General features: G+C 34.1%; 2 protein-coding genes across 2 annotated transcripts in view; one reads left to right on the top strand and one right to left on the bottom strand.

Annotated features, from left to right (window-relative positions):
• Dhit (regulator of G protein signaling double hit) overlaps window positions 1–14,884 on the bottom strand; it is a 74,523-nt gene extending 59,639 nt beyond the window's left edge. Inside the window, exon 1 of the mRNA XM_018545645.1 lies at window positions 14,852–14,884. The gene's annotated coding sequence lies outside the window, so the exon portion shown is untranslated. The remainder of the gene's footprint in view (window positions 1–14,851) is intronic.
• Window positions 1–26,977, top strand: part of LOC108778273 (tetraspanin-9-like) — a 50,361-nt gene that overhangs the window by 6,381 nt on the left and 17,003 nt on the right. The window contains exon 2 of the mRNA XM_018545404.1: window positions 11,989–12,252. Within this exon, the coding sequence (XP_018400906.1) occupies window positions 11,989–12,252 (264 nt within the window). The remainder of the gene's footprint in view (window positions 1–11,988; window positions 12,253–26,977) is intronic.

Genomic DNA, 26,977 nt, shown 5'->3' with positions numbered 1-26,977 from the left:
TGCAGCAAATTAGAATAGTAAAATATGGCATTTTTAATTGGCTGCTTCAATCGATTAAAAACGCTATGCCATATTTAGCCAATATTTTATTTCAGTGTACGATAATGACGTAGTAAGGTTAAGTCTTTTAAATAATAATAATTGATTTTTTTTTGTTTTTTAACCGTTTTTCAATGTTTAGTTCAATATCTACAACAATTTTCAATATATTTGACTTTATTTAACATTGAAAAACTCTGATAGAAATTAATACATTGATTCTATTGCTAATTGTAATCATTAAGTACATTATTGTGTATCCAGACAAACTTCAGCATTAAATATGTAACTTAGCTTATTATTATTTGTATAACTCATTATTAGATGTAAGATAAACGCGGGTAAGATGGTCATAGGCTTTTAGAATGACTACAAAAATGCTCTATATCTAGTAATTATTGAAAAAATTACAGCCGTCTTTTCTGTATGGCCATAAAATACTGAGTTTACCATATATGTAGTTATAGTCTATTACTATTTCTTTTTGTATATTATATGTTTTCATGTATTTGTAAGTTTAGGTATAAATTACACTTCACGATATATGATATTTGTAATCTTTTTATTAAAAAAAAAATCTAACCCTTATATCTTTATCCTTTCTGAAAACCAGACATTAATTTCTTTATTAAAATGTTAATTTCTTATTAAAATATGTTGATTAAATTGATCACGACAATTATATAAGTATCTTTAAATTTTAATTAACTCTTGAAGTGAATTGGTAACCAGTTGCGCATTAGCAAACTACTCAGCGTATAATTAATATTTTAGCTTGTTATTGTCACGTGACAGGCTTGCAGCTGGCTTAAGTGTACTACGGATAATTGTCTCGGATAATTTCAGTAGTACAGCAATTGCACTGAATTATTCTCATTGTGCGCGGTTTACAAATGCATAGATACAAGTGATACTGTCCTGTTACAAAGTATACTGTGTTTTTATGGTGATGCCAGGGATGAATAAAATGTCATGCATGCAGTCGCCTGGTTGGCCATACGAACATAACAGAAACAACAATTATCGGATCCCCTCTGGCATCCGTTCAGGAAATAACGGTAACCATGTCTCGTTTCCTTCCTTCCTTCCTACCTTCATATGCCTCTCTATCTGCGCCTCATGCGTATAGAATCGATCGGCGATTAACGTCGGTCGACCGAGCAAAAGGATTACAGTGTGTGATTGTTTTATTTATCACGCAAGGTATTTTTATCGTTCGCGCAACAGCAGGAAGCGGATGAAACGCGTCGAAGAAAAAAATAGATGCTTAGAGAAAGAAAAAGAGAGAAAAAGGTGTGGAACGTAGGTAGAAAAAAAATATCGAGAATTATAAAAAAGATAATCTCTGTGTGAATACATGAGAGAACAAGGTGAACGAATGTTAATTATTCGCGTCCGACGCGAATAAAATTGTTCGCGCATTCGCACCAACCGACCAATCGGGACGTAAAAATATCGTTTCGAAAGAGAAATTGGTTCACTTAAGTGTTAAAACGCTTAGTGGTTTTATGAATTTAAACATGAAAATTACGCTTTCACGCGGCGAAATGGGCAGGGAGGAAGTGGAAACATATGAGAGAGAACTGATAGCGAGATAATAAAGAATGGCAATTCGTTTCAGAGATGTAATAACAGTAATTATGATCCCGCAGCGTTATTATCCCCTACATCCGTTTTCGGAGGGAACGTTTATGGGCGCGCGTGACTTTGCTTCCTCTCCTTTTATTACGAATCGATTCATATGAATTCCCTTAAATCAGCGTACGTGTCGGGATAAGTCTCTCTGCATGTTACGTACATCGATAGAACGTGATATTGGAATCAAAAAGAGTCTTTACTGAGAGAGCTAGATATTTCTCAAAGCAGTTCGAGAGATAAAAATAATAATCTGCTTTTTATATAGGTATTATAAAAATCTTATACCTATATGTGTGTATAAATCATTTATACATTGGCGAATCCAGAAACTTGTTGAGGGAGGGAGCTATTGGTACGCCACAAGTGAAATTGTTTAAAGGTCAAGTATGAAAAGATAGAATATCAAATTATTATATAAATTATTACATTGAGAAAGTATTATTTAAATGTATAATTCACAAAATGTTTTATTTTTAATTACATTAACACAAAAGATAATATAATGAAATCTGTTTTTTTATACCTTGAAGTTTCTTAAATTAAAAAATATTTTTGGAATATCAAAATTATGATTAAGAATTTTAGAAATACTAAAAATTATATATGTATATAATATGTATATAACATTTCGATGTGTGTAAAAAAAAAGAGGAGGAGAGGATGGTCTCCATGGGCCCTCCAGTGGATCCGCCAGTACATTTCACACATATGTCCAATTAATACATTTACGTTATGATAATGTAATCTAATTGGTATTTAACTAATGAACGACTAATGTTTCGTCGTTCATGACGAACATTTACATTATGGTAATGAAAGCATTGATATTCGTTCAAAATGAGGAAGCTATAGCAAACTCCAATTTAAATCACGCTCGGAATTGGCTGCATTCCCGGCTGCTTTCTCTGTTGAACGGTATTTCCTCTATCATCGGCGTTTACGGGTCGCCCGGCGCGTTTGTCAAAACAGGAACGCGGATCCCCAAGACCTATCAGCAGCTTCCCTACGTGCGAAGGGTGCGAAGCCGAACGTCGATTAACGGACGAGTTAAAAAGATTATCGTGTCGGTCGCGTCGGTTAACTGAGTGCAGCTAGAGTAATGTGAGAAACCGAGCATGTCATCCAAACGCTCGTCCACCCAGAAAATTACGGCGCCGCGCCGTCGTCTTCGTCATTCGTTCGCTCGCTCGTTCGTCCGTTCATTCGTTCTTTCGCTCAGTTCGCCCGTCCGTTCATTCGTTCGTTCATTTGTCCGCAACCTGAATTTATACCGCGCAATTACCGCGATAAGGGTCCACCTTAATAATCGTTCGTTAATCGTCATCCGCCCGTTTCCAACCTCGCCCGTTCCGTCATCCTGACTCCCAGCCGCATACGCCGCGGCGGGAAATGGAGAACATCCTGCCTGAGCATACATCACCGACCGTTTGGGAAATGTATTAAGGACGCCACGGTCGGTTAACGCAATTTAAATTTACAATAACGTACAGTATGATCTTTTAGTAACCGGAACTGCTTTTCGAAAGTAATGTGTTACCTACGTAGAAACTTCATTTCAGATGAATGAAATAATTAATAATATATTATCAACGTTAAATGTATCGCGTATATATGTGGCACATAATATATCTAAAAAGTAGGATATTTTACAAAGATACATTTCATGTATTTTGTTTTTTTTAACATGTAAAAGAAATTAAAGAATCCAATACACAGCAGTACTTTTCTGAAAGTTCATGGAAGATAAATCTAAACTTAAAGTTTCTTAACTTTAAGACTATTTTTCTTAAATTTCTGAGATCCTACTAAAACATCGTTGCAGTAAAGCTTTCAATTAAAATTATTTAATATTTATTTTCAAGATCGACTGAGTATATAAATATGATATAAGTCGGACAGTAGTTTAGTGTGTACGAGTATATTGCATATATGGTATATGCGTGTACTTGGCTTTTCAGGTTCACATGGTTATGTCAGTAACAATATTTGCGCGCAAGAGCGTAACACAAGCCTTTAAGGAAATGTCGACCAAAGAAGTGACAATTAGCGTCGTATATAGTACATAAACTGCCTGTGGTTTGGTGTCTCAGAAACGCCCTTCGAATACAACGTTATAGTAGCGTCAACAGAATAGGATGATCAAAGAACCCGAGCAGTGCGCATTAATCTGTGAGATTGTTGGAAACAACATCTAGTTGTCAAACTGCGATAGATAAAACGTAATCCCGATATTCTTCGGAGGATATCTGGGATGGAACTTATATAACTTTTCTTTTCTTTTTTTGGATTCGATTAACTCGCGAATCTTAATTGCTGTTCTTAATGAACTATATATATACACATTTCCGATAACGGTAACTTTGATTTCGTCGTTAATATTTTATGATCTACTATAATTAGCAATTAACGAAGTCGGGAATACTCACGAGAATACTTCGATGGGAATGCATGAAACAAGAGATATACCGTACTAGAGATTATTGATTCTAGGTTGTTATATATGTATATATATGTGTATACTTAGCTCGAATTCGAGTCTTTAGTACGCTATTCAAGAGATGGGTCTTTACATTTAGTAAGCTATTCAAGAAGCAGAAACAGAAACAATCTTATGGTTTACATTACAATACTTACTAAATATTTATATTATATCACAATGCATCTAGAAATAATGATAAGTTTTATTGTATGGAGAAAATAAAAAATCTATTAAATATTTTTAAAAAATAGATTTAAATTTATTAAATATATTATATACATATGTATATAAAATTCTATTATAATAGTGACCATATTTAAAAAAAAAAATAAAGAATATCTGAAAATTTTAGGACCTTGTTCCTACGTGTTTTTAAACCAGTTTGTAACTGTCAAGAATTTGTGCATTATAAAATTGTATTGCATAATATGATCAAATTGAGATAATACGCAGTTTTCTGATAGTTCGAAACCGATTCGACTGTATTGGAACAAATACCCTACTTTATCTGAAATAATAGAAGGTTCGGAATAATAAAAAATAAAAATAACTTTAGTTTGAATCATTTAAAATATTAAGTAATATAATTAACAAAAACTAACTGTATTTATATGCAAGAAACTGTAAAATAATTTCCGTAAAATTTTGCTTGTTAATAAAACATTGGAACACTATTTAGAAAAGAATTTTCCGTAATGTCAGTAAAAGGCAATATTGGAAAATAAAGGACAAAATTAAATTTTGAAGAAATAAATAAATCTAAAAGACAACTACCTAAAATAAAGGACGTGAAAAAAAAAAAGTTACCGTAATTTTATATATATAATATATATATATGTATATAACAATCTCTTTTTCCGTAAATTTTAAATGTAAAAATGTTATATTATTGATCTGCAATTTCCATAAAAATAAGTGTAAACATACACAAAATATTACAAAAATATCTAGTTCTTTCATCATTATGAAATATTTGGTAGCGTAACAGTAAACACGCGATAAAAACCGTGAATATTAAACGAATTGCTCTCTGTGGCCACAATTCCTTGTTTCAAAAATATTAAGACGAATACCTGCATTAGCGAAATGATTATGCGGTTGTTGCAACGTGCTCGCGTGGCATCGCATGAAAGTACGCGCGTGCCATAACAGGTGAAGCGTAAACTTCGTACTTTGCACCTGGTAAATATTTGATGAAGTTGGCGTGTGGAGCATGGCAGGATGGTTGATACGTGTACAGTACCGATACGCCAATTTCTCTCTCTCAAGTTCAGAAACCAGACGTGTTGTATACGTTCCTCGCGCTTGCAATCCGGCTAATCCAATTCGGCCGCGAAATCGGAATCAATGTCAAATACCCATAAACGCGACATAACAGCTTAGGACAGTCCTACGTTATCCGCGCGACAGTCAGAAGGAGACAGAGCTGTCCTCTCGAATCGCCGCACCAATCCTAGATGATATCCTAGCAAGAGAATCGATATCCGAAAGCACAGACTGCAGCTGCACGAGCCGAAAAGCTTCGCCGATAATTGAACGCGTCGCTCCTCTCCGCGCGCCGAGCTTTCCTATGAATCGATATTATCTGTCTTATATCTATCCGGCGAAACGTCGAATCACCCCGGTCTGTTGGAGGGTTCCGTTTTACAATCTAAACCTCGACCTAGATCTCTCCTCTGACTTTCGATTTTCAGAAGCGATTTTAAGAAACATCCATAAGAGAAGACGATCGTAAAAAGCTGCATCCATGGTGCACTAGTTGTTTTTTATGTTCGCATCATCGCGTCGTAACCACCCGCTTTGGGATTTCGGGCGTTAACCAAAGCACAATCTTTACGATCTACTTGTTTCTCGACTTGGAGAAGCGTAGGAAGCGAAAGAGCTAATAAGAACTCGCATTTTCTGTGGATGTTCTCTTTCTCTCTTTTTCTCTCCTGTCCGTCGCTTTTCTTTCATCAAATTTCGCTCAAGCGTCTCTACCGAGCAACTTGCGAAGTAGTCCTATGTTTGTTTCTCCGCAGCGAATTCCCGACTTCGCTCTATCTTACCGCGCGTAACTAAGACCAGTCGCGACCATTCTTCGCCCTGGCCGATTTAATTTCGAAACATCTAATTCGCGCACTGGCTACAGCTACGTTCGCTTCGTTCGGACAATGGGCGATTCAGTCGAGAAGAAAGGGTACTAACTAATGTACAAAACTCGGTCGATCGCCCTACTCGAAGAATGCTCGATGATTGTGAGGTAAAGAAGAAATGCGCGTTTTAAATCTCTCTCTCATTCTCATACAAACTTATAAACATCCTTAATTATTTTCGCGACTTTCCTAGTTTGCTACAGTCGGGCCTGTTGCAATTGGGTTTTACATCGCTTTACGTTTCTCGAACTATGATTTCACCGAGCTTGCCGAGATGGAAACGTAAAATTGTCTTCACGACTGAAATAGAAATAACGAGGTAAAAAGTACAAACTCTCCATCGCTTTGTGCTCTGTTAACTGAAAGTGCTTGCAAGTATTAGTTACGAAATGTTTGTTTAAAATTAAATACATAGCGATAGTTATTCATCAAACGATTTTCTTCTTATTATCCGGATAAAATATGCTTTGATACAGAAGTGTTCAAACAGAATAAAATTATAGATCACAAATGAAAAGAAGGATGTTAAAGAAGAGCCGATTTTTGCTTAAAAAGATGTGAGTAAAGAAAAGTGTTTTGCAGATTTTGATCTCCTGGATACGATAAAGTTATTAAAATGTTCATGACATTGGGGTAACACTAGTAATTAAGTAAGAATATTGAAATTTGGATAAATATATCAAGTTTGTACTCAATTTTTAAAGTGTTTCCTGAACTTTTTAATAATTTTATTGAATCCAGATCGAAATCTACAAAAAGCAAATACTACCTTTTACTAATACTTTTAAGTGTAGAAATTGTTGTTTTTTTAACGTTCTCTTTATTCGAAATTTATAAAAATATTATTTATGCGTCAACAATTACAGATTTATTATCAACAAAATAATGATAAAAGTAGTTTTGATAGGTACCTCATATAGGCATTTTATTTATATTTGATTTATACTGGGAGCCACAAAACTATTTTTATTTTTATTTTGACGCTAACAAATGCGTAATTGTTAATGCATAAATAATATTTTTATAAAAATTCTGATAAAGGAGAATGTTAAAAAGAAACCAATTTCTACATATATACTGAAAAGGATATAAGTAAAAGAAGTTGTGTTTTTGTTGATTTTGACCTGGATACGATAAAATTATTAAAAAGTTCGGGGAACACTTCAAAAATTGAGTACGAAGTTCATAATATATTACTCTTCCATAACGTTTGGCTTTCGTTATACGTTATACGTTATACGTATAACTATATTAACGGCTATAATAACACTCGCGGTAATTAAAATAAAGTAGATCAAGTAAACTTACGTATGTGCTGTAATAAGATATTGTACATATTGTTCCCTGCATTATTAAAAGCACATTAATTAGCAAATTATTAAAGCACACTGTAAGTCGAGTTTTGTCAGTATCAATAATTTGAAAATGGCATTTTTTCGCGATTAAAATAATCCTTCGTGGATTATTCCATATTGCAAGGAAAGAATAGCACGCTGAGCGAGATGGATCGAAGCATAATCCAGATCCACTCGAGAAGTGAATACTGAATACATTACAGATCTAATGCAGTTCGCACATAAATTAACATATATCGTTGAGGAATAGCCGCGCTGCGAAATCTTCTTAAAGTTTCAATGGGCCGCGAAAACTTTTCGACGAAATGAAAATTTGCTGGAACTTTTCCTCGTGTAGGAGAATCGTCGATCGTCATATCTATATTAGTGTTAGCAACTTTGGTTCATCTACGTTACGTTGTTATAAGAGTATTATGAAATTTGTAAGTAACAAAATACATTAATTCTATACTTATTTATTTTATGTATAGATTTATGTATAAAACCAGGAAAAAAATATTTATTATATTCGCGCGCAAATATAAATACATTTAATGTTTATTAAGCTGGCATAATCAAATAAAACTTAATACTCTTTTGTTGCTTATTATTAATTTGTACTTTATTCGCGATTTTATTGCTTTAGTTAACTAGATTTAAGTTCATAGTTATCAAAATTATAGGAAAAAAATCAAGACATACATATAAAAAACAAAACGTTTCTTTTGTGCTATTTTGTTGTTAAGTTTATTGCAACATTTTTAATTTAAAAAAAAATCATTTGCCAATTATATCTTGTACTAGCGCTATACACTGTGAAATATTAATAACATTAAATATTTCAATAGATTATACCTTTTTGATTTTGTTGTTCAATATTCTGATTAAATTCGATTCTGTTGCTTCACCTTTAACTTTTGAAAATCATCCCTCCAGCTATTCCGCGCCATAGTACGATACTTTAGATTTGTAAATTCAACAAAAATTTTAATATTTAATTAATATTTAGAAGCAATGCTCGAATCTCGCTCGAGTCTTGTCCAAGACTCGTTTTGCTACTGGTCCATTTTTCTCGAAGTTGCGTTTGTGTACAAAGATAGTTGGCAAGTCGTTCCCTTATTTCCTCATTGTTTCCAAATTTTCGATACTTTAGTTTTCTTATGGAAACAATGATGAATTTTTGATCAATAATCTCATATCTTTTTTTATTTACTTTCTTGCAAATGTGTTGCATTTGGCATATCATTGCTTAGTTGATTCTTTAGTCCCAAAGATTCGTTTATTCAAAAACAATTTTTGTTCTTTTTTTTATTCTTATAAAGGTTAAGTTCTTAGAAGCAGTCTTCATATCTCGCTCATGTTTTGCCTACATCGTGACTAATTCCTTTTTAAAAGTTATGTTCGTATTGAGATAATCTTATCGCAGAAACAGTGATGGATTTATGATCCACAACTTTACTTTTACCCTATTTTATCCCTTGAAATTAGGGTTATCAGCCATAAATGCTCTTTTAAATGTTCTTTTTGAGACCGTGAAACTTCTGGTCATTCATTAAAATTCCATATTTATAAAATTGTATTAATAAAAATAGTTAATAAAAATTATATTGTAGTAATTTTATTTTATTAAATATCTGTATTAAAATTATATCCCTTCCTTTTATCCCCTGGGCTGTGTTTAGATTCCCATTCGAGTATCACCCAGGTGTCATTTTATCCTTATTGCTCACCGAATGTTAAATAAGGATGACATGATACCTGGGGAGCACTTGAGTGGGAGCTGAACGCGTTCCTAGATGCACTCGGATGAAGTTTCGGAACGCAACTGTAGTTACACAAGTCGACACAAACGTCATTTTATCTTATTTGTTATTTTATTTAATAAAGAACGATACTTATGTCGACTTTTGTCATCTAATGAAGTCCTCATGCTTGTGTTTACATCGTGGCTAGTTTTTCTTCTTGAAGTACATGCAGCATGTGCACGTATTGAAGTGGCTAGTAAGCCATTTCCAAATTGCTTACGTTCTGCGATTGTGTGTTTTTCCGTCTTATCGTTGGAAATGTATATCGTGTGTTAATGAGTGTCGAATTGAACAAAGAGCGATTGTTTCGATGTGTTCATTATCCTATATGAAATTTGAAATATGATGACCGGAACAATATCACATTCACGTCAAATGTATACGGAATATTCAATATCTCGAAGTATAATATTATATGTATATCCCATTTGGCATGTCAGTTCGTAGTATCTGGCGCTTGCCTAAAATGTTCTCACTTCATCGTTTCATCGATGTATATTATACGTAAAGATAGAACGTTTTCCAGCGAAAACATAGTAACAAGAATATGTAATGATTCATTGTGTTACATTATCCTTACTGAAAAACTCGTCGAAAACTTATAGAAGCAATGCTCGAGCCTCAGATTCTGTCTAGATCGCGATTATTTTTTTTCTCAAAAAAATATATTCGCATCGAGATGGCCAGCGAGCTATTCTCGTCGAAATTCACTATTTTCCGTATTGTGCACCTTTCTGTCCATTGAAAGTCAATATCGCGTGCAAACGAGTATCGAATCGAACAATAGGCGGTTATCCTGTACGTTTGCCAGTCCACAATATTATTTATCATTAACGTCTTGTAAAATTCGATAATGATATTACGATCATAATCTAATCTATTGTATTATATATTTCCTAATTCATCTGGTCGGTTGCGTACGGCGATATGCCGCTTGAGTGATAATGATAGCGCAAGTACATTATAAAGTCATTCAAGTGATAGAGATAGTGCGATTGTATGACGTGAACGAAGCTAGAAGGATGCATACATACTATAGCAGAAGAAAGGAAAAAGATGACCGAAAGTAAAAAAGAGTCAGCATGGTGCAATTTGCATTGACTGATGAGTAAATCATTTGTTACACATTCCATTTATCATCCATTTATTTTATTCCGATCATGGCACATGGTTTGTGTGGATAATGGCAATTTTTGTTTACGTCCTACGTCCGCGTAATATTATTACGCTTTATATGAAGAATTTGTTGCTTTTTCAGCAAAGAAACCATATTGCTATTATTTTTAAACTTTAAATTAAAAAATTGATAAAATGTGTTAGTATAAAATAATTGAGAGATAATTTTTCTAAAATGGTGCCATCAACTTAGCAATGCAATGCAGTGATTAATTAGTATAGTAAATAACAACAGAAATATATTACATGTTTTATATTTTAATTTCTTTCTGTAGCTGTATCAACTGTAAGCATAAGTTAGCATAGTCACTATTTTTATCAAATTTACTAATGAAACAAAATCGCAAATTCTTTGTTTTTCTTCACAAAAGACAATTTGAAGAGAAGTAGAATATACATACATTAATAATTGTTAACTTTAATATTTATAGAAATTTTTATTATTAAAGCAAGAATAAAATTGGTTAAGACGCATATTAGAGGTATTAGAGAAATCTATCAATAATATTGTAACAATGTAGAGGTAATAATCGACCAATCATTTCAACAATCCATAACAGGAATGCAGTACAGTTAGATGAAAAACAATCGTAATCATCGATAAGAAATCTACTGACCAAATTATTGATTGAACACAGAGAATTTCTTCAGACTTTAATGTTTCGCTTTTCACAACAGGAGTATGATTGCTTCCACTTCAGTGAGCTATCAAAGAACGAACAATGTACTTATACGATATTATAAAAATAAAACGATTTGTGGGCCACTAATGCAATAAGGGCAACATATTGTAAATCAAACATATAAAAGAATTCTTCTTAAAAAAAATTAAGGCACATTTTTAATAATTCTATAATGTAGAATTTATATGATATCATATTTGTGTGATATCTAAGAATTTTTTTTCAAACTATCATAAGTAAAAAGAGTTATATTAGTATACATTCATGATTTGGAATTTTAGTTAAGATTGAAAATTTTAAATAAATATTTAAGTTTTGCGTTTATCTTTAATAAGCATTTAAATTCTCTATTATGCATTTAAATTTTACATTGCACAAGTAAAAGTAAATAAAACGCTTCAAATATCTCAATTAATATAGTAATATAACAAAATTTCTATTCTAATTTTTTAAAACCATTTTAATAAATGAATATTTGTAATTGTATCGTTTAAATTAAAAATTGAAAAATCTGATTGTTCCGTATTACTTTTAATCTATTATTCTTTATTGTTGCGTTTCCGAATTTCTGAAAGATTCCACCTGGGACATTCTGTGAAGAGAGACATCCCATGAAGATTCTCTCATGAGACGGAAATTCGGAAAAGACGAGATCGTAACCGAACACCCTGTAGATCCTTTGGATTCTTTGCCCTATAGAATCACCAAGGGACCGCATCCTGCACGAGCTTCTATCTCTTCTTCTCCGGCACGTTTCTGTTTACCATGGCGGGCACGTTGCTGTCCACCGGCGTCTGGTGCTTCCTGGTTAGGCTACCCATGATCCATCTGGCATGCGGGCCCTCGAGGATTGTCGTCGTCCTCAGCGGTTACGTCTTCGCCGCCGGTGCACTCACGTTGCCTGCCTCATGTATCCTGTATCGTGAGCATAACGTGACTCGAGGTCGCCGTACATTACTTCCGGTAAGATCGTTCATAGTAGTTGCAGCGATTTTAAAACGGTAATTAAACGTATTCCAAAAGACATGACATGGCATAATAAAAAGATTCCTCATTGAAAATTTTTCTTTTAGCATCAGCCTTTTCTAAAAGAAAGAGTAATCTTATATGTTTAATTCGTATTATTTCTATCATATTAGTGGCCTAAAAATTATCTTTTTTATGACGCGAACATTTTTATAACGTGTTTAGCTTATCCGACACGATTGAGAATTTAAAAATGACTTGCCATTGTTTCATATTGCAGTGCATGCACCTTTTTCCGCTGTTATAAATTTTCTTTAACGAATATTTATATAAAATTTAATTTTTATTCTAACTAAAATCCAATTCAAAATTTAATTCTAATTTTAACTAAGTTGAAATTTTAATCAAGATAGAATAAAAATATTCACGAATGCGAGATACGTATGTGATTGGACAAACAAACAAGGGGAATAATTTTAATCTGTCTTTCTACTTCGTTAAATGCAAATCGTTGATGCAGCGACAAAACAATTCAAAACAAATGCAAACAGAATAAATGACCGAATTTTTATTGTTCCACTCTGAACACTGCTACAACTTACTCGTATGTGTGGCAAGTGAACGAAGTGTATTCAGTCTTTTCTCTCTATAATAAAAGATCGTCTTTTTCAAGGGTTCTTAGGCCCGACATTTATTGATCGAATGAACTAAAACGGGCGTATCTAAACGCGTGCTCGCACGATGACGTGATCGACTTAAGATTTAAGAGAAAATCCTCGTAACCCGTTTGCCGCGTTGAAGCTTGCAGCTGCGGGTGCAGATCGACCATTTAAATCTTAGCGGACGATTTCTCCATGATCTATGACAGACACAGTACCCAGCGGCCGTTCAGAATAAAATTCTCTTGACTTGGTCCCTATTACTTCTTAAAAGCTCAGTCACTCGCGTTCTATTAACTTATACGTTGAAGGGTCCTTAACTCTTTCTCTGTGATTGATAACAACAGTCGACAAACGCATTTCTATCGATGAATTATTAACTATAAACTTTTCTATTTTCTCTCTTTCGATTTTCAATATAGATTTTTCAATTGTATATCCTCTTTTATCTTCATTATGTAGATATATTATATCAGGCACATAAGTAATCAAGTAAGATCTATCTGCGAAACAAGATAATATACTCCTTTTTCCAATGTATAACATTATGTGATATTTTTATCAAGAAATCTTAACCCTCCATCTGCAGTTATATTTTTACTGCCTGTGTCTACAATCCCGGTCTTTTTATTCAGCTCAAGTTTTTTACTGTTTCAGGCTTTAAAAAAATGTGGAAAAATTCAGTATTATTTTTCAACATCTCTCTATTATATTACTAAAGAGATTACAAAATATTTTAGGAAAGAAAATCGGATTTTATCCTCTTTGATTTCGTAGGAATTTGAGAGTGAAATTTTGCTTGTGTCAAGAGAAATTACAGACGAAAAGCAAATAGCAATAAGCATAATAAAAAGTGATTGATACAAGGTTGGTAAATTCGAGAAACGAATCTTCCATATAAGAACTACGATTCACGTTTACAATGCTCTTGGAATCATTTCATTTATTGTTGCTTATCAAATTTAAACGAGAATAAATAGTACTAATGAACATAACATAGTAAGCGTGAATTGGCTTACAGCCAAGATTTCAGTTCAGCATAAGATTCTTTCGGAGATGAAACGGAACACAATAGTGTCAAAAGGAGTCGAAGGAATGTTGGAGCTGCGTGTGCTTTGCGTAAAGTTGAGCGAGATAAATGAAATTATCTCGCTCGTATATAATATTACACAAATAGAAATAAATATAATAATAATAATAATATGAAACTGAGGTTACATAAATTGACTGTCTGCTATGGACGTAAGCTCACAATTCCATAATGCTTGAAAATTGTCAGAACAAATATCATTTCTGAGATGATTGTTGCTCTCAGAAACCCAAATTTAATATTATCTTAACGTCGTCTCGAGCGAAATAGAGACACGTAAGAAATATAAGCAGTAAAGCTAAAGATGCAGCGTCACGAAAATTCAAAACAATTCGTTTTATAAGTTAGCGAAATAAAGGGAGCAGAATAAATTTCAATTAATATTTTCATTCAGTTCATCTACAAGTTAGAATTATTTCAAAAATTGTTTAAAACTTTATAAAATGTATATACATTTAGAGATATCTAGAAAATGATAAATTTTAATACGTACAAACGAGTCGAAATAATTATTATTAAAGAATCAATTAATATGTAATATTAAAATCATAATATAAAATATAATCTTCCTCTCTCTCTCTCTCTCTTTTATATAATTCTCTGTATATTCATAATAGGAAATAATTAAATTATACGCACATAAAATATCAAGTTTTAAACCATGTCGCGCTACAATATAGATGAGAACAAATCCTATTAATTATTACATAATTCGCGCGGACATAATATCGAACACGAGAGAGAGGCTCTATCGAAACCCGATTATCGTGACGTTGCGGCACAAAATTATCTCAAATATTTCGTACGAAACAATCGTACGCGAGTATTAGCAGAGATATGTACTCACAATTCGATGCGCCGATATTGTCCTCGCTCCGCCATAATGTCCTTGTAGTTTGAAAAAATAATAGGCAGCTGCAATCCAATAAACATCGTTAGTTGCAATCACTATCCCTGTTACTCGTATAATATATTATTAAATATACTTACTGCCACATCTGTTCATGGGGCTTATTACAAGACGACGTATTATCGCATTCTACTGTCACCGACGAACCATTTAATTTTTTGTTGAAGAGACAATCGGAGAAAAATCAAAATGCTATTCAAGTCAAAACGTGTCGAGCGTGTCAAAATTGCCACACATTATTCTCCGTCTTTCTCCGACGACCGCGTACTTGACTGTGTTACAAACGTGTCGCGGACGGTTAATGTGTTATCATTACAAGTTACGAGAAGAGTAATGGATCGCTTCTCTTGTTCGATCAACTTCTAGCAAGTATAGTATAGACATTCATAACAACCAAGATAATATAGTATAGACATTTATCACACAACTTTGGGTGCGGTTAAAGTCTCACCACAAATGCTTTGAAGCATTTAACTGACCAATTAATAAACGAAAGAATCTTACTGATCAAAGGACACTTCAAATCCGTAGCACCACCTGAAGTTTGCAACGAGCACATATTGATACATTGGTATTGTTCGTTTTGTCTCTTGGGAGCTGCTCGGAGTTGCTCTGAACGAACCCAGCGTACTTGGATGTGATTCATTTAATGTTGTAAATACCTCGAAACATTCTTTGATTGATCAATACGTAAAATTCTTTCTTCCGATTGATCAACGAAGCATTTGCAGCATTAAATGAATTGTATCCAAGTATGCTGGGTTCGTTCGGAACGACTCCGAGCAGCTCCCGAGAGACAAAACGAACAATACTATTATTTCACTCTTGTCGATTATCAAATGTTTAACCAGAATGCTCGCGAATGCCATATCCCAAATAACAGACAAAAGGAGCGTTGCGAATATCAAGTGGAACGCACCCAAACATACGAGCGCGTCAAAGTCGCCACCTAACGCATCGTTTCGTGTTTCTTTTCCCCACCAAGCGCGCACTTCACTGTGTACGTACGTCTCGCGGCTGACCAACACGCGTCATCACTCCGAGTCGCGAAAGCGGAGGATGGAAGGATTTCGGATCGCTCTCCTTGCTCGATCAACTCCTAACAGATATAGTACGCACATTCATTACATACGATCATTATATTCTTAATATGGCACGGCAAAGTAACGTATTACTTGTCGCGATACTCTCTCTCTCTCTCTCTCTCTCTCTCTGTCTGTCTCTCCGCGCGACTCCTTTCCGTAACGAATTCGTGACACGAGATACGATGGTTTGATTGAGATTCCGTGCCTCTGACGAGAGAAAGTTTCGTATAGACAGCAGATTATCAGATCTATGTATAATTCCGTACAAGCGACAAAATACTGCGAGCGCGTTAACATCACCGGTTGCCACTCGTCGTACGTGGCTCGATATTTCTCCTACCAAGCGCGCACTTCACTGCGTACGATACGTCTCGCGGCCGGCCAACGCGTCATCATTTTACGAGTCGCGAAAACGGAAAGATGGAAACCGGAAAGATATCGGATCGTTCCCCTTGCTCGATCAACTCGTAGCACATATAAGTATACACATTCATTATACATACGATTATTATAAACTCAATACGGCACGACAGAATTGTGTATTAATTGTCGCGATATTCTTTCTTTGCGACTTAACTTTCCGTAACGAGTGGTAGTTTGAGATTTCGTGCCTTTGACGAGGGAAAGTTTCGTATAGATAATTTCGTACGACAAAATATGGCGAGAGCGAGATAAAACGTTTTTTTCTCCTTTATTTTCTGTCCACCGAGCGCGCACTTCATACGTCCTTTGCGACCGATCAACTGCCATTACGGGATTACGGCCGAGTGCCAATGCGTCATTACGAGTTGCGACGCGAAAGCTGAAGGGTATCGGATCGCTTCTCTTGCTCGATCATCCTCTAACCGATGTGGTATAGATATTTCTTACATAAATACGTTACGTGTATAGCACGGCAGAGTAATGCGTTATTTATCGCGCGACTTCTTTCCGTAGCAAGTTTGTGATAGAACACGATGTTGAATTTGATAGTTTGAGTAACATTTCGCGCTATCGATGAGAGAAAATTTCTCATAAGCGGCTAATTACTACTCCGATATTTTGATTTAATGCTGTTAATGCGAGTTTGATTCGCCGTGCAACGCAAATAATACGATATACATTTCCAGGTTATGTCGCGTAATCGAGAAGCTGCTAATTACGCGATTTTAATTCAATATGTTATAGAAATATACTTTATACAGAAATATATATGTATTACGGTCTGATATACTTGTGACGATTTATTATTTATTTGAATGATATGTGCATACTGATTAATGTAAATCGCATAAATAATAGTATATTTGTCATGATTATTGCTTTCCACGATAGTGATAAATTCTAGAAATGATACGTATGGATTAAATAGAATATTATATATTATTTCTGATTGCTCTAAATCGTTAATTATCACCTCTTTGGCGTTTTGCTTATGTTTATCTCAAAATTTCACCGCTCGATTACCAGTTATAACTCGAAATTTGTCCCATGATTAATAGTTTATGTATGATGCCGAACGAGTATGGTTAATTATAACCACTAATTAACGCGATACGACGATTATATTACGTGCAACATACTCTCGGCGCTTGTTACATGTCTGTAACGTGCCTAGTGACGAATATATAATAGAATAACGCGAGGTGTGCAACGATTTTGCCACTTTAACTGCCGTAACACTCAGTGGCAACGCTCATTTCGTGTGTGCATTCGCGATGAACAATCAAAGCAGCCCCTCGAATAACCGAAAATCCGGACTGTGACGCACCGAGACGACAATGACGTCAGGACATAACGCGCCATCCGCGAATCGGTAATTATCGTTATGCCGCGGTCTAGCAGCTAATCGCCATCACGCACCTTAATTAATGCCAAACTCGATTTTACGCTGCGTTCGATTACGCAGCGTGCAATATACCTTGAATGATTAAATGCGTCGTCTGTTCGCTCGATACTTGTCTATCGCGCGCCTCTCTCTCTCTCTCTCTCTCTCTCTCTCTCTCTCTCTCTCTCTCTCGAAGCAATCCGAAAAGCGTATATATACGTGAAAAATCGCACATTATAAAAAGAAACGTTCGTCACGTGTATCGGATTTAGGGACGAGCGATCGTGATAATTAGTGTGATGGGGATTAACCGTAGTTCGCAGTAAATTGGAAGAGATTAAGAGAGGATATCCCGGAGATGTGTCGCAGTGCCATGTTACGGATAGTCCTTCCTAGTAACTCGTGAATCATGCATTACTTTCCTGTTCTAAACTATCGCATGTTGCTCTTGTAATCGGGCATCGGGAGTTTCGAGCGACGATCAATGGTTGCGATACTCGGTAGTAGCAATTGCGATATTCGCACGGCGATCGGTTGTTTCATCGGTCCTTTATATCGCGGACCGAAACTTCTATCGCACTCGCGTTAACGGGAACCGAAAAATAACGATAGATCGTCGTTTCTCTCGCAGTTATTTATTCTTTCGAAGTGTATTGTGCGCGTATAAATCAGAATCGGAATATGAACCTCCGTGCGATCGCGGGATTAATTAGTGCGCTGGTTCGTAATTAGCCGCGTTTTCCGTTCGGCTTATCGATCGATTTTAATACTCGCGAGGTGTATACGCGTGTGCAAGTGTGTCGAATTTCGCAACGTTGCCTGTGCAGAGCAATAACAACGACCGGTGAGTCAATTTTTCATCAAATTTATAATACGATCGATTGTTTACTCGCTCTAATCAGTATTTGGATGTATCTTTATACAGATCAGAGAGTTGCTAATTTTCAGATATTGCAGCTGCATTTTGCAATATCATGAGATTTATTTCAACATATCTTTTATTTATGAATTGTTAACTCGCAGCAAAAGTTCCTTATCTCATTTAATTTTGCAAATCTACAGCTTGTAGCCACAATTATTATTTTTTAATGTACATTGCATTCCATGAGAGTATTAAAATTAATTTTCAGAATTTCGTATGTCTCTATTTTTTGAACCATTAAAAACAGATACTATATAAAAATCACCAAAATAACATTGTGTACGTTTTGATTACGAGAAAAGTACAATAAGTATAAATCTATATTAATTTGTGGATATTTCAACTGTGTTTTGCATTCTCCATGAGACTTGGTTCATTTTTTATTTATAAATTGTTAACTTTTTGCGGCAAAAGTTTATTTTATTTAATTATGCAATCTTGCAATTACTGTGAATATTATTTTTTAATGTACATATGTTATATTTTATAATTTAGATTAAAATTAATTTTTATAATTTTGTACATTTTATTTTCTGACGTTAAAAATAAATATAAAGATATTGCTAAATGATATAATGCCTTGATTACGATAAAAATGATATCTTTTACCAGTGTTAATTTTTGGATATTACAATTGTATTTGGCAATATTCGCGAGACTTATTTTATCATGTCTTATATTTATGAATTGCTAACTTTTTGCAGTGAAAGTTCCTTCTCATTTAATTATATCTTTGAAGTCTTGCTTTATATATTATATTACAGATATTATATTTAGTAATCATAGATCAGTGTTAATTTTTTAATATTACAGTAATGTTTGCGACTTATTTAATCATATGTTTAATTTATTTTAACTTGTTAACTCCTCGGAACGAAGTTCCTTATTTTATTTAATTAAACAGATTTGCAACTTCGAGGTTACAATTATTATATTTTTCTGAATATTCCGTGAATTATTCCCATGAGATTAATTTCGTATCTTTTCTATTTTAAACTCATTAAAAGCACATATTGTACGAAGATATCGCCAGGTAGCATAACGTCTGTCTTGATTATGGGGAGAATATTGTGCTTGTAAATTGAGTTAAGAAACTCAATGGTGCTTCCACGCGGAAACAATATTCGTATACGAACCACCGAGCGAACTATACTGTCACGTTGATCTTTACACGGCGAGAAAACTCGCCGTGTTATTAGACGGACATAAGAATAAGTGTGAGCACGAAGCGATAAATCGTACTGTGAATTTAATAACAAAAATGTGAGGTGTGCGCGACTCGCTTAACGAAAAAGTATAGTAGAACTGGTGGGCCCACTGATTATTTTCCAGCGGCACTCAATCTTAATACTTTTGTATGTTCGTACATACGTGTTTACAGCCACGTCGTACTATGCGAACAGATCGATATGTATGCGAGGATATTAATTCGATACGGAATCCTTGTATTTGCATTCTGATGCGAATACGTTTTCGCATCGTCATTACAACATGTCGTACTTACCATAAATTGATGCACTCGCGCGCAATGCACCGGACAGGGTCAATCGCGTCACCTTTCCTTCCCCTTTTTATAATCAATTTAATTAGATATCTCTTATCTTGCGCGCCGCAACGAGCATGTTCGCACGCTGAGCGATGCCCTTTGGGTACAATTTACATGCGAAATTTCGTACGTACCTACGCGGAACTATGTAATGCATCGCGCGCGCGAAATGTCTGGCCCGGAATTCTCGCGTTAATATGCGGCCAAATCAATTGTTTCTCTGTGTCGACTTCGAGACCGTCCCACGTGAAATTTCATATAGCTGCGCGCGATTTCCGCGTTTGAAATTTCATAAAGTTGCGCGCCGAAACTTTCCGCACAAACTCACTGTTTTCGAATCAAACTTCCGTCGATGTGTCGCATATAATATTGCCATATTTCAATCCAAATTCGGTAATCTGTAGAATTTTTTGAGTTCACAATTTGTGACACATACGTAAATAAATGGCTCTTGTAAAATAGAGAAACTTATCAATCGCAGCTGTTTAAATATGTTACAGAGAGGACATATACATAATTCGGAAAAAAGTTTCTATTTAATATTATTCAATTATACATAGTACAGTTATTTAGTACAGAATTGGATTAATTTTTGTCATAAAAAATTGAAGGTATTTGTATAACGTCTTGAGAATTTTTTTTCTGCTAAATGTCATTTTGCAGTAATTTATGTCCACATAAATTCTGCAGTTATACTTTGCTACACTTTCTACCTATAAGCCGTCACACATTTCGTCGTTGGCAGTCAATCGATTGCTCGTTTATTCGTTGTTTTTACCGCGAGCTAAGGCATGGACAGGTGCTTTGCGGAGTGAAAGGGAGCGTAAAAATAGAGTAAATGAGAGAGAAAAAAATGGGATAGAAATGGATAAAGAAAGATGTACGTATCATGGGAACAAAGGTAAAGTAGAACATAGCGCAGAGATGGCGTTCATACTTCGTACACACGAAGGTAATTTCACGATCACACGCGAAAAGAAGAACTTGACGCGGCGTGAAACAGGAAAGAAGGAACGTTCAGATCGGTTACTGTTGATTGACGGGCTTATTTATCGTAGAATATCTGTTAATAACGAATATCGAGAGTAAACACGTTGTGCTTGCAACGTTTACGCTGTTTGCTCGACAGTTCTGAGCGCATCACTAAAGCGTTTTCAGCTCAATGACAGGCTTTATGAAATTCGTATGTTCGTAGCGATTAATCAGGTATCGTTCCCATTCAGATTATCCACGTAACTTTACAAATGTAATTCGCGGTATCGTTGTGCAATTGTTTTTTTGCAAAATGATGGCAATAAAGAGAGAACGAACCTATATATCTATAATAGAATTTTTATTTCACAATCAGATTGTGTTTCGGCGTTATTATTGATGCACATTAATATTGGTTATAATGTATCTACGCGCGCAATTAGTGAAATCAAACAATTATTACAGTACTATATCTCGGAAAATTTAAAACAAGAAATCCAATATTTTAAATCAACTTATTGTGGTGTTACGAAACATAGAAATCTTTAATTAATTAACTTTGAGTATGATTGGTTGAACGTAAACTTTTTTTTTTTTTTTTTTTTATAATGTTGAAAGATAATGGTAATTTTTTTCTTATATATTATATAATATAATATAATAAAATGAAACTCCTCCGCGATGAATCCTTTTCACAACGCTTCAAGCGTCCTAACGGCATTTGCAACTTTCAGTGATGTCGAATGCACGAATTTTTATGCATTATCCTGATTTTATTTTTTATAAACATTATACTACATTGTCGGCGATTGTCATTTTCAATGTGTTCTTCACGTATGCATTTTTTAGACTATTAATACTACAATATTAACAATAATCTGCTTATTTTTTTTGTAATATTATATCGTTATAAATATTATCGTTTTAAAAAGACTATAAGGATTTTCTGAGATTTATGTAAAAAAGTTTGTAGCACACGAGATTATATGTCATTATGAATCTCCTTTCCAATTAATAAAATAACAATATATGGAGATTCATTGTTGACATTCACCTACGATATCGTTGAAATAGTAGTCGGATTCGGTTTTAAATAGAATATAACGAGAAAACTGCAAATCTGGGTCGCTCAGATTGGAAATCGTTGACGCTTTTTCACGAAATTGTGAAAAATCAAATTCTCCAAAAATTGGGAATGTTGAAAAGTTATTTTCAACGCAAAAATCAACGGGTCAAATTCGGTCCCGGTTCTAGCCGATTGTCGAGAAAGCGTAGGAACGGTCTTCCGATTGGTATCGCCTTTAATAATGATAAAATCGATGACGCGCGGGAAAACGTCGGATACGTTTCGCGCTGTTCGCCAGTGGTCCTAGTATCTCTTTTAATCGTGTCGATAAAAAATCCGCGCCGCGAAATAGTGCGACAGCAGCGTGGCCATCGCTCGCCGCGATATCGTCAATCGAGAAGGACAAAAATTCTGACCGTATTGGTTATAACTGCCGGTTACAAAGCGACCTCCAGTTGCACGCTGCAATAATGGACATGCCGAGCAAATAATGGAATCGATCCGTTGGTGACATATCGATTGGCGTGCGTTACTTATTGCTTCCGTCAACGAGTAATTTCCTCTTTATCCAGAACCGCGGTCCGTTCGTACGGATAGACGGCATGGGCATGATGACTGGGTAATATGTTCGACAAATTGGTAAAGAGCTAATTACCGGCCGACCGCGGAAATTATGGCTGGCGTGCCGCGATATGGTAGCACGTGTAACGCATTCGATTCGTCGTTCAGCTGCGGTATATGCTTTGCTGTATACAGTATACCCTGCTGTATGTGAACACGATAGGATAATAGTCGAATAGTGCTATTGCGGGAAAGGAGAACACATACACTAATTTGCCTCTCAATGTACGTTGAAATAGTTTATTTCTATATATATAATTTTTACTTTGTCACGAGTTTCATGTAAAACGAATTTTTTTTTTTTTAATTTCTATTGCATACAATTTAAGCTTGGAACTTTTAATGACATTTTGCTCATACAGCGTAGATATGTGAATAAACAATTGAAAGATTTTTATTTTAACTTTTATACTTTGGAGCTTTTTATTAAGTACTGATATTTGTGATATTTATATATATATATATTATATAATATATGTATGTAGAATGTATAATAAAATAATATTTTAATAATTCGCAATTATATAAATCGCTCATAATAATCATTTATCGATTCTTCGAGAGTTATCTTAAAGATGAGATAATATTCGTGACTTAAATCCGTTCTAATAGTGACATGTTTACTTAACACAATTTCACCACAAGCAAGAAGGATTTGCTGTTGCAATGAAAGCTTAGCTTTCCACTCCACGTCCCAGTTGCCTACTCCTCTCTCATCTACTCTCCCTAATCTGCTTTCGCACAGGCGAGGACAATGCGATTCATTGAGATGTATCACATTGAAACTTAAGCTATCGATCCACCGATAACGGTGCCGTGGATCGTTAGGCTATCAGGTTAGTCTTACGTTAATACTTTTTTAACTACCACCTCTTTTTATAGTCGCAACAATCACAACTTTATTCGCTACTATCGTTCGAATTGACATTGACGTATGTGTCATGATAATCTCTTTATCTGTATAATATTGTGCTTACTGGTCGATATGAATATAAAGTAGATGGCTGATTATGGATATTATGTGGAAATAACGCTCGCGTGTATTTTCGTCGTTAATACGTAATCATTTGTTGTAAGGGGAACATGAATACTTCTCGCTTAGCGAGTAAATTGCAGGACAAATTGCCACGATTGCATGAAAAACTTAAAATTTGCATGCATTTATACAGTGAAAAAAATGCAATAATTAAATACACACTTTTTTACATTTATCAATTAACATAAATATTGCAAGTGTTACGCTGAAGTTGCAATTTGTTCAGAGTAACGTATTAAAATGTCGCGAAGAAATCCTTGCGACCTGCTGCACTTGCTGCACATAAATCTGTAACTCCTGTGTGTTTACCGTACATCTCTAACCTTTCTTTTCTCGTGCCGCGAGCGAGAAAACTCCGCAAACTTTTTCTCCCGATGCACACGACAACCGCTTCATGCATCTTTGGTGCACTTTACGGGCGCATCGACAGAACGAAGTTCTCCGTGTTCACTGGCTCCGAATCCGCGATCGCCATACTCTGTTACCGACACTCGACTAAAAAATTCCTCCTTCTTTCACGACAACGTTTAGGAATTTACTCGTTCTTTGCAGTTAGTTTTGGTGAATCGTTTATAAATTAAAGTACAAGTTGCTTCAGATCAAAAATACTGTGAATTTAATATTTTTCTTTAGTGTGTGTGTCAAAATGTCTATACTTGAAGAGTTCGGCAATTCATTTTCTTCCATATTAATAGATGTTTTACATGCCACTGTATCCATTGCATTAAATATAGTCACCATATAATAAGATTATATCTTTTTCTAGAGGGAAATACTATATTCTTTTTAAAAATCTTTTTTCTAATCTGAAATGATAAATGCTCTTTCATTTATCATACTTATAGACAATGTCTAGCGTCACATCCATGTATTGTGCGATTATGTAATTCATGATTATTACACATTGAAAAAAGTCTGTAATCTTAAAGCATACAAAGTATTTCACTTCGACTATATAAAAGGTTGTAAAGTAATAAAGTAAAAGAAATATTATAAAGCATTGATTTTAGGAAAAATTAATTCTTGTTCATAGTATTGTAAATTCTTGATAACGTATAATATTTTCATCGACGTCATTTTGTGTTATTTTAGCATGTTATTTAAAAATGTTTAATATCAAAGAACTTAAGACATCTTGCATATAATTTCCAGATGGCATGTAAAAATTAGTTATAGAAAAAAAGATAAACTGGATGCGCGCAGTGCATTTCCAAATATGATTCCGGAACTAGTAGACGAATACGAACGACGTTTTCCAACGTGAAAGACATGCCAAGTGAAAAGTGTCAACATTTGCAGTGCTTTTAGCATTATGCTTGAGCAGTGCGCCTTCTTGGGCACTTTATGCGCATTGACACATGCTTAATGTTCGCTTCACTCTGAATATACAGTTTTATCATATTTTTTTCAAAACCTTTTATCGTACAAATCATGATTGACGTGGATATAAATGGAGCATATATGTATTAATGAATAAACTCTAATTGTTCATTAAAAAGTGGATTCGCGGAAAAGTTACTGTACACAATAGCGCCCTAAAAAACACAGCTCGTTTAACTAGTCGATATGAACGAGATACGAGAGACTACAATAATGCTTAGTACACGATATATCAAAATTGTGAACGACGGTATAAACTATAAACGAATTATTAATGTATCTTCTCGTCCCAATACTCTCTTGACGTATGCTTCAAAGCGGATAAAATGAGTTCTAATGAAAGCGCAGATAAAAATTTTCTGCTGATTGAAAAATATTAATCTTTATGAAGTCGATTTTCAATGTATAGCAAAATCATGATAAATGTATAAATTGGTATATGTGGTAAATGAATCCAAATACAAATTTAAATTATATACGATATCAATTCGAATGATTAAAACAATAATAATAGAAACTGAAAAAGAACAGGCGGATTTTAATAGAGATATTGGATTTTAATTAAATTACATTTCAACGATTCATTTTAGTAAAATACTTGTACAATTTGATTAGCTCCTATTAATAAATCTTTTATACGTACATATATATTCAATTTATAATATCTATATATGTATATAATAGTAATAGTATCTTTGAGACTTGAATTATTATAATCTAAATCTGAGAGTAAATCTTTATTTAAAATATTCAAAATATAATTGGACAGAGTTTAATTAAATTTTTGTTTGCTCTTAATACATTGTACATGAATATACATATTTTTACATTTGAATGTTTTTTAAAATTAAGTATAATTTGTAATTGTATTTTGTAAAAATTGATAAATAATAATTTATAACAGGAAATATATTTATGTGCGTTACAAAATAATATTTTTATAAATTATTATAGTTGATTTGTATAATCAATTTTTGCATTATAAAATATTGTTTATAAATTATTATAATCAATTTGTACATCAACATATACAATTTAACATTTAAAGTTTTCTTAATTAAATATGCATTTTGTAATTGTATTTTGATATAAAAGTTGATAATAATTGATAACGGAAAATATTTTTGCATTATAAAATAGTATTTTTTAAATTATTATAATCAATTTCTTCCAATCTACTGCGACTCGTATTCGTTCGTTTCTCTGCATATAGTAGGCGCTCGTCATCGACAACAGGATTATGCAAAGTTGCAACCTTGTTAGACCGAATGCACCTGAAAAGTTCTAATACTTCCGTAAACGACGTTGAATTAAACAGTTTCGAGCCAAAGCTCCTCAGGAATTATACGTTGGTGCTCAGCGCCGCCTGAGATCGACGAGGCTAAAATTTCTCCCGGGAAATTGGCGACTAATCCGTTCATTTCCAAACAAGAAATTAGTTTAGGAAGTCCCGGAATGTCAAACTAGTTTTACGATATTTCTAACAACACATGATTCTTTTCTTTCTTTGCTTATATGCTTAGCTCTATTACTATTATAGAATAAGAATCATTCATATTCTTCATAGTATATATCATTCTTTTTTTACGTACACAAATATCAATCAATTAAACACGGCTATAGTATAG

Source organism: Cyphomyrmex costatus, unplaced genomic scaffold, assembly GCF_001594065.2.
Source record: "Cyphomyrmex costatus isolate MS0001 unplaced genomic scaffold, Ccosl1.0 scaffold5, whole genome shotgun sequence".
Lineage (NCBI taxonomy): Eukaryota > Metazoa > Arthropoda > Insecta > Hymenoptera > Formicidae > Cyphomyrmex > Cyphomyrmex costatus.
This window is presented reverse-complemented; position numbering and strand designations above follow the sequence as displayed.